The sequence below is a fragment of the Eubalaena glacialis genome, chromosome 10 (genome assembly GCF_028564815.1).
Source record: "Eubalaena glacialis isolate mEubGla1 chromosome 10, mEubGla1.1.hap2.+ XY, whole genome shotgun sequence".
In the NCBI taxonomy this organism is placed as follows: Eukaryota; Metazoa; Chordata; class Mammalia; order Artiodactyla; family Balaenidae; genus Eubalaena; species Eubalaena glacialis.
In genome coordinates, this window is record NC_083725.1 from 72,507,763 (window position 1) to 72,524,254 (window position 16,492).

Below are 16,492 nucleotides of genomic sequence, written 5' to 3' on the forward strand. Positions count from 1 at the left end.
ACCTGCACCAGCAGCTGAAGGCTGGAGCTCCGAGGGGGGCTCCCTTGGTCGTGAGCGCTTAGCGTCAGCACATAGTGAGGCCGCTCTGCTCGGATCAGGGGTGCTGCAGTGAGCAGCTCCCCTGAGTGAGGGTGCAGAGAGAAGAGCTCTGAGCCAGGACCTGGGGACAGGCAGAGGAAGGGTGAGGACTTGGGTTCCAGAGCTGGGCATGTCATGAGGGCCTGCCATCACCCACCAACTCCCTTCTCTCCAGCCCCCATACCAGTTAGCATGTACAGGATTGTTCCATTCTCCCCCTCATCCGGATCCCTGGCCTGCAGAGTTGTCACCAGTGTTCCTGGAGGCACACCATCTGGTACCTGTGGGAACACAGCTCATCTACAGTTGTCTCCTTCCTGTTCTTGAGACAACTCAGGATGGAGTTCCCATCACCTATGTGCAGGCAGAGCCCCTTTTTTGCTCTCAAACCTGTTCCAAGACGCAGTCTCTCTTACTTACAGCTCTAAGCAGAGACCCACATACCCTCTTACTTCTTCAGGGCAGAGTCCTGCAGCTTCACATACCTGTACAGGGAGGCCCCCACCAGCAGCCCCTGAAGCCTGCAGGAAGGTGGGGCTGTTGTCATTGAGGTCGAGCACTGCAATGTGTACGGTGCCTGTGACACTGCGGGGTGGGCTCCCCCCATCCTGCACCTGCACCAGGAGCTGGTAGCTGCTCTGCCGCTCACGGTCCAGAGTTTGGAGTGTGGTAACCTCTCCTGGGAGTGCAGGACAGATAGAAATCATGTATGGGGTAGCTAGGGATGCAGAGCCTGAGGTCCATGAGAGGCCGGGGTTTGGGGAGTGTGGAAGGGAATGCCCGGGTAAAACTCCAGCTCAGTCCTGGTCCTCATGGCCAGGCTCTGGGGAGCGTGTCTGGGTGTTCACCAGTCTGAGGAGGAGGCTATGGGGTCTCAGATTTTGGGTCCCAGTGCTCACCAGTCTGGGGGTGGATGCGGAAGGCCTTGCTGTCTTCTGACAGCTGTCGCAGGCTGTAGGTCAGACGTCCATTGGGTCCTGAGTCTCGGTCAGTGGCAAAGACCCGGCCCACACTGGTCCCTGGGGGCTGGTTCTCAGCCACAGCCAGGAAGGTGGGCTCCTCAGACAAGCGGGGACTGTGGTCATTCTGGTTGAGGATGCTGACCCTCACGGTGGCTGTGGCTGTCTGCTGCCCCAACTCAGCTTTGGACCCAGACACTGCCATTACTTTCAGTGTGTATAACTCCTGGGCCTCACGGTCCAGTGCTGCTCGCACCCATAGCCACCCACTCTGTGGTTCCAGGCCAAAGGGGCTACTTGGCCCATCTGCTGCAAGGCGGTAGGTGACAGGGCCCCCATCTGGTGCTCGAGCCTGCACTTGCAGGACTTGAGTTCCAGGGGTGGTGCCTGAGGGCAGGTCCACACGGTAGGTTGGGCTGTCGAAGTGGGGAGCCAGCCCACGGGTCCCCAAGTCCTGTACCACCACCCACAGTCGAAAGTGGCTGGTGCGGGGTGGGGAGCCGCCATCCCGGGCTTCCAGCTCCAGTTCATGGGCTGGCCCCCCTGGAGGCCCCAGAGGTCCCATAAGCAGTATGTGGCCTGTGGTGGGGTCCACAGTGAAGGCCCCACCACCCCCAGCAAGCAGGGTAAAGGTGACTCGACTGTTAACGCCTGAGTCAGGGTCCAGAGCCCGCAGTGTATAGATGGGGGTCCCTGGGGCAGTGCTTGGTGGCAGCAACACCGTGTCTTCAGGTGCAGGGAAGGCAGGGGAGTTGTCATTCACATCATCCAGCAGCACACGCACCCGAGCTACAGCGAAAGCCGGGGGCACTCCACTGCCTGCCCGTACCTCCAGCTCTAGCACTGGTCCCAGCAGCTCCCGGTCCAGAGCTCGAAGCGTTTGTAACAGCCCTGTGGCCCCATCTAGGGAGAAGAGTCCTCGGGGATCCCCACCTGATAGGGTGAGGGTCACAGGCCCCAGGCGACCTAGGGAAGAGGAAAGAAGGGTCAGAAAAGAGATGGGGGGCACCTATTGAGTTGGGGCCCAGACTCTGATCCCCAAAAGGGCTAGGCAGTGCCCACACCTGGGCCTTTCAAAGTATTAGGGGGAGGGGCAGGTGTTGGCAGAGAAGCTGGGTGGCACCAGGGTGATATTCATGTACCTGGGGATGAAGCAGAGTGCCTGTACCATGCCCAAGGAGGTGGCGGGGATTGGAACCAGAGTGTTTTGTATTGGGGCTATCAGTGGTGTGATACTCGAGGGTTATGTTGGGGTGTCTGGGTATGGCACCGAATGGATATAATGATAAGTGATACCTGATGGATTGTGTGCTTGGACTACGCCCACACTGGTGCCTGGTGGCACATCCTCTGGCACAGAAAAGACATACTGTAGTTGCTCAAATACTGGTGGTATGGGAGTTCCAGGCACAATGCTGATGTTGACTCGGGCACTGGGCTCCGCCTGCAGGCCACCTCCATCCTGAGCCCCGATCTCCAGCTGCACCACGGAATTGGCCCGTCTGGCCAAGGGCCAGGCTACCGTCAACAGCCCTGAGAGGAGGGACAGAAGTGGAGATGTATAAGGAAACAGAATAGAGCTGGAAAGGTTGGGGGGTGGGGTGCAGGCAGTACTTCATTTAGGCAGATGGGGAGGCAAGCCCTGGGAATGTGAAGATCCTCACCTGAGTGCTCATCCAAGGCAAATAGTGGGGGGCTATTGCCAGCCAGGATGTGGTAGGAGAGTCGCCCATGGGGTCCCTGGTCAGGGTCATGGGCACGCACCCTCAGCACAGCTGTGCCTGGTGTACTCTGGGCGCTCAGACTGGCAGCATACTCCCGTGGATAAAACTGAGGTGGGTTGTCATTCTCGTCTGACACAAACACCTTCACATACACCATAGACTTGAGGCCTCCCTGGTGAGACATGCAGCCATTAAGTCAGGTGGCCCTTGATTGGCCCTGGTGAATGCCCTACCCCAATCTGCCCACAGACTGTCCACTCACCCCATCCACAGCTGTCACCGTGAAGTCGAAGCTTGAGGGCCCCTGATCGCGGTCCAGGGTCCGGGTTGTGCACACGTCGCCACTGTGGGCATCGATGCGGAATGGGGCAGACCCCGAGGCCCCAAGTCCGGCACCCAAGGAATAGGAGAGGCGGCCAAATGGGCCACTGTCTGCATCTGTGGCTGTCACCTGGGGAGAGGCTGGGGTGAGTAATGCCCCATCTTTTTGGCCAGAAGAGCCATAACTAAGTGGCAATTGGAAGGAGAAGGCCCTGGGCCAGTTGGTGCCGAGTCTTTGGATGGTGGACACACAGAAGGGACTAGTAGGACACGGGCCAAAATCCAAACCCAGCTCAGACCTCACCACTTGCATTAGGTTCCTGTGAGACTCTGATCACAACATTTTTGTCAACTGGTCAATATAGAACTTTGTTTTATGTGTGTTTCTGTTTAAAGGCACCTTATTTAATATATATTGTTGGTTCATTAACACTGAATTCATGGCCAATGGCACAACTCATAACTAAATGAAACTTATCTAACACACGTATTTTCTCCATAAGGCACAGCACAGCCTTCTTGTGTTTAGGAAAACAGACATCACTTCAGCACTACAGTTGGGGACCATTTTATACAGCAAAATCACCAAACAAAAAGCACAAAAATGCAAAAAACGTGGCATTAAATAGACCACGAAAAGGACCCTTGTTTACCATATAAGAGCTGTAACATGAAGGCAGAGCATTGCCTTGTTCGACCTCAGCTGGGAATGTGCTTGTTGAGAGACTTGAATTTTCCGTCCTTCTGCACATGTCCGGGAATGACTGTGAAAGCTCCATGAGTATTGATTCAAGGGTTACAAATAAATTTTAGAGAGTTGGCGAATTCACAAATACAGAATCTGCAAATGATGAGGACCAACTGTACTTAAAAGGGGAGTGCTAAGGGCTGTGATAGCAAATTCCAGGTGGGTCACAGGGAGTTAATAACCATCACCGAGTCTCATAATCACACCAGTCAGAGAACTGGCTGACCAACAGTGTTATTGAGACTGATGTTACAGGCCTGCTCTTTACTGAGTTTGGTTATAAAGTGGGATCTGATTGATACTCAGCTCTGGTAACTAGAGTGATCAGGATCTGCACTGTGAATTTATGGGATGTGGCTCATGCGCCTTTAGCATACCTTCATCTCTCAAGCCAACCTCACTGGAAATGAGAAGGGGAGAACTGCAGGTCTATAGGAGAATACTGAGGTCATTACGTTCCAGGGGCTCCCCAAAACTAAGAAATAGGGGAAGGTTTTCCTGGTGACTTCTCAGGCATCTCCCAGACTGGCTCAGGAAGAGTTTATGATTGGACACCAATGTCAGGAGCCTCTGAACATTTCAGAGCCAGATCAGCAGGAGACACCATTCCGAAAGCTTCTGAGCCTAGGACAGGGCCAGGCACACAGTAGGTACTCTATGTATATTTGTTCATTGAGTAAACAGACATTCGGATTGCCCTGCCTTACAACAAAAGCTTCTTTCAAACTAAGTTTTATAAATTGGGTGCACATTGAGGCCCTCAATAGTGGGTTAGCTGGTGCAGACTGCTGTAGCTTGTGACAAAGTACTCTTTGTGGCTACATGGGCCTCAGGGTCATGATATGCTGCAAAAGGAAGCTGGAGAGTTCCCCTTTCTTGGCCAGAAAATGTTGCTCAGAGAGAAGCCTAGCCAAGGACTTCTGATTGTTGCCCAGGCCTTTGACAGAAGTGATTTGTGCCATTGTTTACCCTCCTGAGAGACACTAAGACCTTGCCGTGCTGAACCCTGGAAACAGCTCCTGCCCCAACTCTTCACTGTGGCCGTGGGCCTGGATATCCCAGGAGACAAACTTCCCCCTGGATCAGTCTGGCGGGCTGTGGCACAGCTGCCGCACCATCTCCAGAAGCTGTTAAAGACCTCTGCCCTCTGACTCGCTGCAGGAAGAAAGCAATAAATAGTGGTCAAGAGAAGTTGTCAGGAAGTGACCCCAAAAGGTGCAGGGGCCGTTGACTGGAAATGACCAAGGCAGAAGTGAATTTTCTGGCCTGTGCAGCCCCTGCTCAGAGGTCCTAGTGCAAATGCAGTCTCCATTTTCAGCAGGCTCTCAGCCTTGCTTCATAGTCCAACCTCGGTCAGCTCCCGCTTCCAGCTCTGCCTGAAAGCTGTAACTAACCTCATCTCTCTCCTCTTGTCCCCACCCCACCCCTAGCTCTCATCAAATGCACTAGTGCAAGGAGAAAATAAAGACCCTCATCTGTGAACTCTCTAAAATTCCTAGCAGACCACAAACTTACTTCATCTGCCCCATGCTGACCTCCTTCCCAGGTGTCGCTCCTGCTTTGACACTTTGACACTGTGCTCTCCTGCTTCTCCTCCCACTGCTTCCCCACTCCCAGCCTTCCTTCACCTCTCCTTACTCTGTCTGTTATACACTGTTGTTCTCTGGAATCTTTCCTTGGCCTCTTCTCATTCTACACACTCTCAGGGCCTTCTCTTCCACTGCTGTGGCTTTGACCATCATCTGTACTTTGACCCAGACCACTCCTCTGTGCTCCAAACTTGTACATCCAGATGCCTGCTCAACATCTCCACTTGGACGTCCCACAGGCACCTTAAACCCAACCTGTCCTAAACTAAACTCATGATAATTCCAACCCCTCTCTAATGATTCCTCCATCCACGCAGTTGCTCGAGCCAGAAATCTGTTCTTCCCTTTTCCTCTCTTGGCATATCAGTCAAGCAGGGACTAAGTAAATCCTCATTATCCCTCCTATTTGTCTGTTCCTCTCCATCGCCATTATCACTGTCCTGACTTGGGCCTGAGTCGTCTCTCCCCTGGACTACTGTAGCTCCCTTCTCATAGGTGTCTGACCCTCCAATCTGTCCTCCATACCAGGACTTCTCAACCTTGGCATGACTGACATTTTGGATCAGATAATTCTTTGTTGTGGTGCTGTCATATGCATTATAGGATGTTGACAGCATCTCTATCCACTAGATACCAATAGATCCCACCAGTTGTGACAACGAAAAATGTCTCTAAACATTGCCACATGTCCCCTCCAGAGGGCAAAATCACCAGCCGTTGTGAACCACTGCTCTACACTAACTAATAAAAGCATCTTTTGAGAAAACAAATATCATATTATTCCTCTACTCAAATATCTTCAGTTTCCCCTAAAGAAAAATGCTCAAACTCCTTGGCTTGGCTTGACTCCTCACTGTCTGGCCTCTTGCAGTCTCATCTCCCACCTTAAATTCCAGAGATACCGAGCCACTTGTAGGCCCTTGAACGAGTCAGACAAGTCAAGCTCTTCCACTTCTCTCTGCGTGTCACCTCTGCTTCAACCCTTCCCTTATCTCGTCCCCTCATCAGCTCCTGCTCATCTTTTAAGTCTCAGCTCAAAGGTCCTTCCTTTTGAGAAAACATTCGAACTGCCTATCTGTACCTCATGAATATCCCCATATAGAAGTTTTTATTATTGGAATAAAACTGTTTCTCTGCATATGAGTCTCACCTCTAGACTATAAACTCCATGAATTAGGTAGGGGTTACTCAGTCATTACTGTATTCTGTGTCCCTAATACAATGACAGGCACATGGCAGATAGTTGATAAATGAATATTGAATAAATCAAATATTAAGACTTCTTGTAACAGTTATGAACACCCAACGGTCATTTTTACCCCTGCTTCCCTATAATTACTACTAGTAAAAACTCCAGGAAACCACCTGGAGAGATGCCCTCTTGCTTCAGGCTCTAGTGAGGAGGGAAGACGTTTGGAAGCCACAGCCCATTGGTCCTGGGCCAAGAGGGAGAGTAAACACATGGGAGAGTGGGTGGGAGCTGGACAGCAGTAGGCAGGCAAGTACCCAGAGTCTGGCCAGACAGGAGGTCAGCCAGGCCTAGGCACTGGCCTGAAAGTCTAGGCCAACAGGCAGCTCCTAGAAGATGCTCAGGGATCTGGTGGACTTCTGAGACGTAAAGACTTCAAGCACGAATCTCCTAAGAGACCACCCTGCCTCCAGTCTCCTCTTCTGCATCCAAATTCCATGGGGCAGCCAAAGCAATCTTTCCAAAAGACATATCAGATTTGCCTAGAGCCTCTCAATGGCTCCCTATGATTTTTAAAATAAAGTCAAAGCTTGTCATCTGTTCCCTGTCTAATCTCTTGTCTCATCTCCCCATAACTCTTTTTCATCAGCACAGTCGAGACCAACTTGAACAACGCAGTTCCATGAACACATCATGATGTTCTGTAGCTCTTTCTGTGGCCTTGGAGTCCCAGTCCTCATACCCCATGTTATTCACTTGGCAAAGTCTCATTGCTTCTGCAAAGGTCTGCCTCTAGGCTTCCATAGCACCTCATATGCAGCCTGATGCATTACTAGTTACTGGTGTGTCTCCTTGCCTAGACTGGGACCGGCCTGGGAATAAGACTGTTTCCTTTCTTTGTTCTCAGGGCCCAGCAGAGTGCCAGGCTTACAGTGGGTAAGTTAATTTTTGAATGTATCACTTACCATTGATCTAATCTCTCTTTCACCCTTAAAGCAAGTTAGCTTCCAAAAAAAAAAAACAAAAACAAAAATGGGAATTCCCTGGCAGTCCCAGTAGTTAAGACTGTGCGCTTCCATGCAGGGAGCACGGGTTTGATCCCTGGTCGGAAACTAAGATCCCATATGCTGTGTGGCACGGCCAAAAAACAAACAAACAAACAAAAAAACAATCTGTAGTGAGGAGGGAGGGATGAATAGGTAGAGAACAGAGGATTTTTAGGGCAGTGAAACTACTCTCTATAATACTATAGTGTATGTCATTATATATGTCCATTATACATATACTTTATACTTTTGTCCAAACCCATAGAATGTACAACACCAAGAGTGAACCCTAATGTAAACTATGGACTTGGGTGACAATGATGTGTCAATGTAGGTTCATCTGTTGTAACAAATGTAACACTCTGGTGTGGGATGTTGATAATGCGTGAGGCTATGAGTGGGGGCATGGGGTATATGAGAAATCTGTACCCTCCACTCAATATTGCTATGAATCTAAAACTGCCCCCAAAACATGAAGTCCTGAAAAAAAAACAAAACCGAATCTGATCATGCCTTTTCTGCCTCAGAGAAGTTCAGTGACCTCTTTGCCTTCCAAGTAAAGTCCTAACCCCTCATGGCTTGGTGTCCAAGGACTTCTGCAGTTTGGCCTCAGCCTGCCTCTCCAGTTTCATGCTCCACCCATCTCCTCCAAGCCTGACTTGCAGGAAGTCTGTGGCTCCCACAGCCTGTCCAGGGCTCCTGCCTTATCCTCTGAGAGGTCTTCCTGCTCTGGACATTGGGATCTCACTCGATACTTCTTGTTGTCTCTCATCCTCGTGCCTGAGCCCAAGTGTCCCATCAAGGCTCAGTTCCAAGGGCAGGGATGGGGTGTATTCCAGGACACCTCAGCACTAGACTAGGGTTGGAGAGCTCTGTAAATGCTGGCATCTCCCTTGGGGAACAGGAGCCACATGGGTGTGCAGAATCTCTGTCTCTGCCCTGCAGAACAACTTTGAAACTTTAAAGAGTCCTCTCACTTCCTGCCACCACAAGACACATTTTCTCTATATCCAATCTTATTTCTCTCAACTGCCAAGATTACCTGGCCCAGCTCTTGCACCCTGCTTTCTCATCTTCTCATTAATCCTCACCCTCTGCACAGACTGTGGAGCTCACCAAGTAGGACCGAACCCTCTGGCATATGTCACCATCAACAGATGGCACCTGCAAGGCTTGGTTCCTGCTCTGAGGTCCCCTGTGACCCTCTGATCCACTCCTGCCCACAGAATCATCCTGCTGTGTGCGGGGGCTTACCCACCTGCAGGAAGCAGGTTCCGGGCTGGGTGCCCTCAGGCAAGGAGGCATTGTAGAAAGTCCTCTGGAACTGCGGCTCATTATCATTCACATCCTGCAAGGCCACACTCACTGTGGCAGAGGAGGTGAGAGGGGGCAAGCCCCCATCCGTGGCCACCACAATTAGCTGTGGCTGTGGTTCCAACTCATAGTCCAGTGAAGCAGCTGTGGTGATGATGCCTGAAGTGGGATCGATGGAGAACCAGCGGGTGTGGGCACCTGGGGCCAGGCTATAGGTGACCTGACCGTTGGTGCCCTGGTCAGGATCCCGGGCCATCACTCGCACCACGAAGCTCCCAGGCAGCGCAACCTCAGGCAGGGGCTCGGGTCGGTAGAGCTGGCGGTCAAAGGCAGGGGTGTTGTCGTTGACATCAGTGACATGCAGCACAAAGGCAGCCTCGGCTCGCAGCGGGGGTGAGCCTGAGTCTGTGGCAGTAACTCGCAAGTTATAGGCATCCCTTTCCTCTCGATCCAGCTGCCGAGCCACGCACACCAGGTAGATGACGCTGTCCTGGGTGCTGAGTGCAAAGTGGCCCTCTCCACCCTCCAGGGACACATTGACATGGGCAAAGTCACCATCATCTGGGTCTGACACAGAGATTCGAGCAACAAGCTGGCCAGGGGGGGCAGCCTCAGACACTCGGGGGGAGCCATCCGCACTCAGGAAGATGACAGTCATAGAGGGCTGATTGTCATTGGCATCTCGCACGTGCACGGTCACAAAGGCCGAGCCCAGCTCAGGGTGAGTCCCTCCATCCCGTGCCTGTACCACCAGTTCATGGACCCGCCGTTGCTCGAAGTCCAGTGGCCGCTCCAGCCGCAGGAGCCCCGTGTGTGCGTCAATGGAGAAAGGTCCGTCACCCTCGCTCTGCCTCCGGTTGATCTCGTAAGTTACAGCCCCATTGGCACCGGCATCGGCATCAGAGGCATACACCTGCAAGACAGGACTGCCGGGGGCCAGGCTCTCGGACACTACAGCGTGGTAGCGGCTCTGATTGAAAGCTGGGGCATGGTCATTGATGTCCAGCAATGTCACGTCCAGTAGGGCCTGGGCCCTCCGGGGTGGTGAACCACCGTCGTAGGCCTCCAGTTGCAGCATGTAGTGTGAGCGGTTCTCTCGGTCCAGCTCCCCGGTAACTACCAGCTCAGGCACTGGGGCCCCATCTGGACCGGGACGTGTCTCCAGCCGGAAGATCTCTCCAGCCCCATCACCAGACAGCGCATAGCCCTGGGTTCCTAGGCGGCCAGCGTCTGCATCACGAGCAGGCTCCAGTGGGTAGCGGGTGCCAAGAGCTGTATGCTCAGGTATCTGCAGGACAGCTCGAGCCTGTGGGAAGGCTGGAGCGTGGTCATTGATGTCAGCCACTCGCACGGTAACTTCCACGGTGGCGCCATCAGGAGTGACTGCCGTGAAGCGGTAGCGATCCCGCCGCTCGCGGTCCAAGACTCGGGCTGTACGGACCACCCCACTGTGTTCGTCAATGGCCAGGTCTGTGCCCACACCGCTGCCCTCCTGGGCGGAGATGAAGTACATGGGAGGTGCTGCCGTGCCTGCTGGAAGCCCTGCACTGATGTCCCCGATCAGTGTGCCCGCTGGCTGCTCCTCATCAATCTGCAGGTCCAAGCTCCCAGCCTGACCCCAGGCGCCTGGCACCCCCGCACCCAGGAGCAGCAGCAGCAGTGATAGCAGGGGTAGGGGCCTGGGGCTCTGCATGCCTGGGCAAGAAGGTGCAATGCCCCGCTCCTTCTGCATGGCAGGGGCAGTCCAGCTGTGGCTTGGGCTCCAGCTCCAGGCCAGGCTCCGGGCCCAGCTTGATCTCAGGCTTTGGATCAGATCCAACTTGGACCCTGGTTCCAGCTCACGATTCCTGACCTGGGAGAAAATCGGAAGCAAAAAGGTCATGATGGAGGAGGAATCAACCGTCCAGGCTGGGGTCTAGGCCACACCAGGACTCAAGCATGCTCAGTCGCCCCACAGGGCCCTTGTGCTGCCTCACCCCGTCTGGGGCCCAGGAAGCTCCTCAGGACCCACTCCAGTCTTTACCTGGAAGGTCCCATCCCACTCTGATTCCCGTCCCCCCTCCACCCCCCAGCAGATTGTTTTTTCCTATTGTTCAGACCTAAATGCCTTCAGACTCCCTTCCTTTCTGTAGACTTAAACATGTGGCCAATTCTTTCTCATTTTTCTTCTCATCCAGGATTAATACCTCAGTAATCATGTGCTTGGCAACCTCACCCGAATCTCAACATTGTCCTCTCTGCCAGAGCCTTCTACCAACATTTAACTATGCTGAAGTCTCTCTCTCTCTCTCTTTCTCTCTTCTCTCTCTCTCTCTCTCTCTATATATATATATATATATACACCTTTAGCCCTACTTCCCTCTCTATTCAACAAGAGATTGAGCACCTATTATGTGGAGGCACTGGAGACACCTCAGAATAAAGGAAACAGTCCAGGAATTGGACAAGTAATTAGAAGTGTGATAAGGGCTGTGAGGGAGACGTGTGGGGAGCTGTGAAGGCATAGATATAGGAGGGGCTTATCACAGTCAGGGAGTCAGGGAGTGCTTCTCTGAGGAAGCGACATGCAAGTCAGGATCTACTTAATGTAGGTGTTTGCTAGACAATGGTGGGCGGAGAAGGGGGATACAGAAACGAGAGAAGAACATTCAGAAGAGGGAACCGAATGGGAGGCTTAGAGTCTGCAGTCAAGAAAGGGCTGAGGGTGTCTGGGGGCAGGTAGGGCACAATGTGTGTGAGGTGTAGAGTGCTGGGGCAGAAGGTATGAAATGGGGCAGGGGCTCGTAGGCCATACTGATGATTCTGACTTTATGCCGAGGACAAATGGAAGCCATGAAAGCATCTTAAGAGTGGGTGCTGCAATATGACTTACGTCTTGTGAAGATCTCTATTGCTGCTCCTTGGTAAACAAGGATCACACAGATGGGAAGGTTATCTTAGGACAGCCCTTATAACACACTTGGGGGAGTCCAGGTGAGGGTGAATTGACGGTGAATTGGATGAGTGTTAGCAATGAAAATGGGGAGAAGCGGATAGCTCTGCGGGACGTTTCGCAGGTAGAACAGGCAGGGCTTGATGATGGCTTGAGGCAGGGGATGAGGGAGTGGGAGGAGTCAAGGATGATGGGCAGATTTCAGGCCTGAACCATCAGCAGGACAAAGGCAGCCTTAACTGGCCAGAGAGAGAGACAGAGAAAGAAATCCAGGGAAGGGCGGTGCCTCTGTGGCTAAGGGAGCCAGGACTTCAAATGCTGCTGACGTTCAAGAAGGAGGAGGCCTAAAGCCCCATGAAGGCCTTTAAGGACTGAGTGAGAGCAGAATCTGTGGAGACGTTGCCCTCTCTGAAAGGTTTGTTCATTTCCTCCAATTTCTCACCTCTCACCCCCTCCTCCATCTACACAGAGAGTCTTCCTCTCCTGTGACACTGCTTTCACTAAGCTTCCAATCATCGCTATACTCTACATCCAATGGACACTTTTTTATCTTCTTGCTGGATCATTCTGGAACACTGAAACACTGATCACTGGCTTCTTGAAGCCTAGCCCTCCTGGCCTCCCATGGTGACCCCCCACCTCTTGCTTCCATTGTACTTCTATGTCCACTCTTCAGTCCCCTGGGCAAGTTCTTCCTCTGCCCTTAAAAACTGGTGCTCCTCAGGACTCAGTCCAGGGCCGCATGTTTTCCCACTTACCACACTGCCTGGGTGATCTTATCCACTCCCATGCCTTCAATTCAAATGTATCAATCATTTTATGTACCGTCTATGTGCTGATGACTTTGCAATCTCCAGCTCTGGAGAGCACTGGAGACACATGTCCATCCATACAATGGACTTCCTTACAATGTATCCCCAACCTTCACCTCAACCTGATTTTCTTCCTCCATTCCCTTTCCTGTGAACAGCACCACCGCTCAGAAACTCTCCTTGCTTTCCTTGCTTTTCTTCAGTCGTGATTTCCAATTAGTCTTCAGAACCTGACCATCTTAACTAGACATGTCTCAAGTCTGCCCTTTCCTATGTTTTCACACTGCTGCTGTCCCAGTCCAAGCACTGTCATCCCTCTTTTCGATTCCTGCCACAGCCCTTTCCTGGCCCCCATGCCTTCTGGATTGGACCCTCTGATCCATGTCCACCTGACCAGAGCTATCCTCACAACTCTCACCAAACCAGTCCCGACAAAAGGCTTCCACTGGTTTGCCATTACTGACGGCAGAAAACTGCTGCCCATTACGGACAAAAAAATGCAGATGCACATACACCCAAACTGTGTCTGCAGTTTCACGGGTTCATGGACACTAGGTATAGAACTTCTTTTCGCAAGACAAAGCCCAACCTCCTTAATATATCTTCCTGACCTGAGCCATGCCAACCTCTCCACTGTGCCCCACACTCACCTTCCCCCACTGCACCCTGCATTCCAACACTAAACCCATCACCTGATCCTTCCCAACTCCTTGCCTTGTATGCACCATGCTCTTGTCCTGAGATATCCTTTAAAAGTCCTGTCCAATTGGCCATCCCCTACTCAAACTTCAAGATCCCATTCAAATATCCTGTCTTCTGTGGACTCTTCTATGATATCTCTCTGACCTCCCTGCAGTGCCTATGGTATCCCCTACTGGGCTCTCACTGCTTTTGATGCACACTGACAATAAATTGCACAGCAGCCCTGATTTGTTCATGTGTCTGCCCATCACAACCCTCCCCCTACACCGAACTGAAAGCTTCTTGAGGACAGCAGCTTGAGGGTCTTAGTTAGTTTCTGGTTCTCCAGCAGTTCGTAGAAGTATCACGAGAGCAGGCAATCAGTGCTGAACAAATGTGCAGAACCTCATAACTGCACACCACCAGCCTCACCTACTGACACAGGGAGAAACGTCCCTGGACACGCCAACTCAGACAACACACGCAAACACGTGTGAGCCCGTGCCCCTGAGGCACCATGGTCAGGAGTGTGGCCATAGAAATGGCTGCAGAAGTGTGTCCTTTGGTCTTTCTAGATTCGCTCTGCTCTAGGACTTCCTGTCCTCCCAAGGGATGAGAGTTTCTGACCCTCTACTTACACTTCCAACCCCCATCTCTCCCACCTGTGTGAGGCAATGAAAAGAGCTGGGACTCTGGAGTTTGAGCTGGCTTTGAGTCCAATGTGAATGTTATTTTCCTAATCTATATAATGGCCATGTTAATGCCTACTTTGTGGGGTTTTAGGAGAATTACAGGCAATGGAAACAAGGAGCTCAGAGTTGGGCATTTGGTAGATGCTCTCTCCTAGGTTCCCAACACCATCCCCGGCTTCAGAGTTCTAGGATTTACTAAGACCCCTCTCCCCAAGGCTCAAGTCTGTGAAGTCTGTGGAGCTTCCACATGGAATAACAGATCAGAGGAATTCAGAACAAGAAGGTCAGAGTGAACACAGGCCTGACTCAGAGAGGGGAGAGGCTGTGTGTAGAGAGATGGCGCAGTGGCCAGCAGGGAACTAGGCCTAGAGACTGGGTTAGGGGTCAAGGGTTAGGAATTGGTCCTATTCATTTAATCAGTCAGTGGAGAGAAAGCAGAGTGGGGATAATGGATAGTGAGGTCAATGTACTTCTTACATTCTCTGTTAGGATTCTTTGTCCCCAACCCAGAATGTCAGCTGTTTGAGGGCCAGGACTGTATCTTATTCACCTTTGTGTGTAGCACAGAGTATGGCACATAGCACATGATCAATACATTTTCTGAATGAAAGGATGTATGAATGGTATGAGATAAAACTCAGGTGAATGATCAGCCTTGAGGAGGAGGGATTCAGGCCCAGGCAGATGTCCCTTCTCCCAACCCGTGTAGACCCTGGTGCCCTCCTGGGTCCCTGTTCAATGCAAACTCCCCCATACACCCTCACAGTGGATGCACAAAGGTGCCTACTCACGAAGTCACAGACCCACACACAGCCAGGCACACAGATGCACAGACTCACATGCAGACAGGCACACTCAACACACACACTCACATAGACAGGAGCTACTCTAACATACACAGAGACACCCAGCCTCACAGAGGAGCATCACACAGATGCTCACTCACACAGATGGGCATGTTCATTCACCTGGAACCTTCCCCCACCCCCCACACACATGCAGGCACACATGCAAACACACACAGGCATGCTTTTGCCCACACACATACACACAGAAAGACACTTTCTCGCGGGCCTCAGACAGGCGCGCGCGCACACACACATGCACACATACACACAGGCACAGTCACTCACACCCCTTCCCTCTCACGGACACAGACAAACCACTTTCACCCCTGCACAGACTCACACTGGCAGGCCCGCGCACACACTTGCAGACGCACCCACACGCCGGCACGCTCTCACACACGCTGTTGGGGCACTCGTGGTCAGCTCTGCGGCTGCAGCTGTGACCTCGAGGTCCCTGGGGCCTGTCTGGACTATGCTTCATCACTTCCTGCTCCAGGGCTTCTAGTTCCAAACTCGAACTCCAGACTCTCTCCCGAGACTGTCTCATCCTCTCTCCAACTCTCTTCTCAGCACCATCTCCCCATCTGTCCACTGTTTCTCACTGCTTCTTCCCCAAGACTTGCTCCTCCTCTCTGTTCCTGTCTCTTTCCCTCTCCAGGTTTGTCCCATCCCTTCCCCCAGACCTGGCCTAAGCCATCCATCTTGTCTCTTTCCCCAATCTGTCCTGCCTCCTACCCAGATCTGTCTTCTTTCTGCCCCCAGATTGGTCACATCTCTTCCCTCACCCAGTTCTGCCTTGCTACATGCCCTCACCCTGTCCCGGTCCTGTTACTCTGTCCTCTGGCTCCATCCTGCTCTCCCCCTCTAGCCCCACATCTGGGCCTCTGGAACCACAGCTGGTTCTCATTAGGAGGGGGAGGGGCGAGACTGTTCATTGGGGCCTGCAATGTGATGTCAATCCCCCCCCCACCAGCAGGCTGTGCGTCTATAGGACCTGGGAGCAGGGAGAACATGGGAGAGGAAAGAGGTGGGCTGTGGGGGAGTAGTAGGGGGACCATAAGGGAAAGGGTGCTCCAGAAGGAAGCAGAGGAATGGCCCAAGGTGCAGAGAGGAAGCAGGCTGGGGGAGCTGGTACCTCACAGGTCTCCTCCCTCAACTTCCTGTCCCAGAGCCAGGGAGGGGCTGAGACCAGAAAGACAACAGGGTGAGGAGGGGGCTGCAAAAGGCAGATTGGCCCAGAAGTGGAGGAAGAAGAGGGTAGCTTTGGTGAGCAAAGGGAGGTGGAGATACAGGGCCAGGCATAAAGGAGAGAGGAAGAGAGGCGAGAGTTCTCATGGGGGATGACTGGGAGCAAGACTGAGGGAGAGTGTGTGTCAGCAAAGGAAAGAGTGAGTGGAGTTCATACAGAAAGGGGAGGCAAGTCAGAGACAGGAACAGCTGGGCTGGAGAGGTGGGGGGCGGTAAATAAAGGCGGGAGCTAGGGCTGGGGAGTGGGTGGAAGGGGGTAAAGAGGAGAGGAGGCGTTAGTAAGGGAGGAGGGAGGAGGAGGCTGACAAGCT

The 16,492-nt window shown here is 52.5% G+C and overlaps 1 protein-coding gene across 1 annotated transcript in view; it reads right to left on the reverse strand.

The window, feature by feature from the left end:
* The window catches only part of DCHS1 (dachsous cadherin-related 1), a 34,754-nt gene that overhangs the window by 9,762 nt on the left and 8,500 nt on the right, over positions 1-16,492 (reverse strand). Inside the window, exons 2-9 of the mRNA XM_061201387.1 lie at positions 8,913-10,820; positions 3,024-3,212; positions 2,702-2,933; positions 2,334-2,570; positions 978-2,003; positions 564-757; positions 263-359; positions 3-160 (exon numbers count right to left, since the gene is read on the reverse strand). Of these exons, the coding sequence (XP_061057370.1) occupies positions 3-160; positions 263-359; positions 564-757; positions 978-2,003; positions 2,334-2,570; positions 2,702-2,933; positions 3,024-3,212; positions 8,913-10,700 (3,921 nt within the window). The 5' untranslated portion in view covers positions 10,701-10,820. The remainder of the gene's footprint in view (positions 1-2; positions 161-262; positions 360-563; positions 758-977; positions 2,004-2,333; positions 2,571-2,701; positions 2,934-3,023; positions 3,213-8,912; positions 10,821-16,492) is intronic.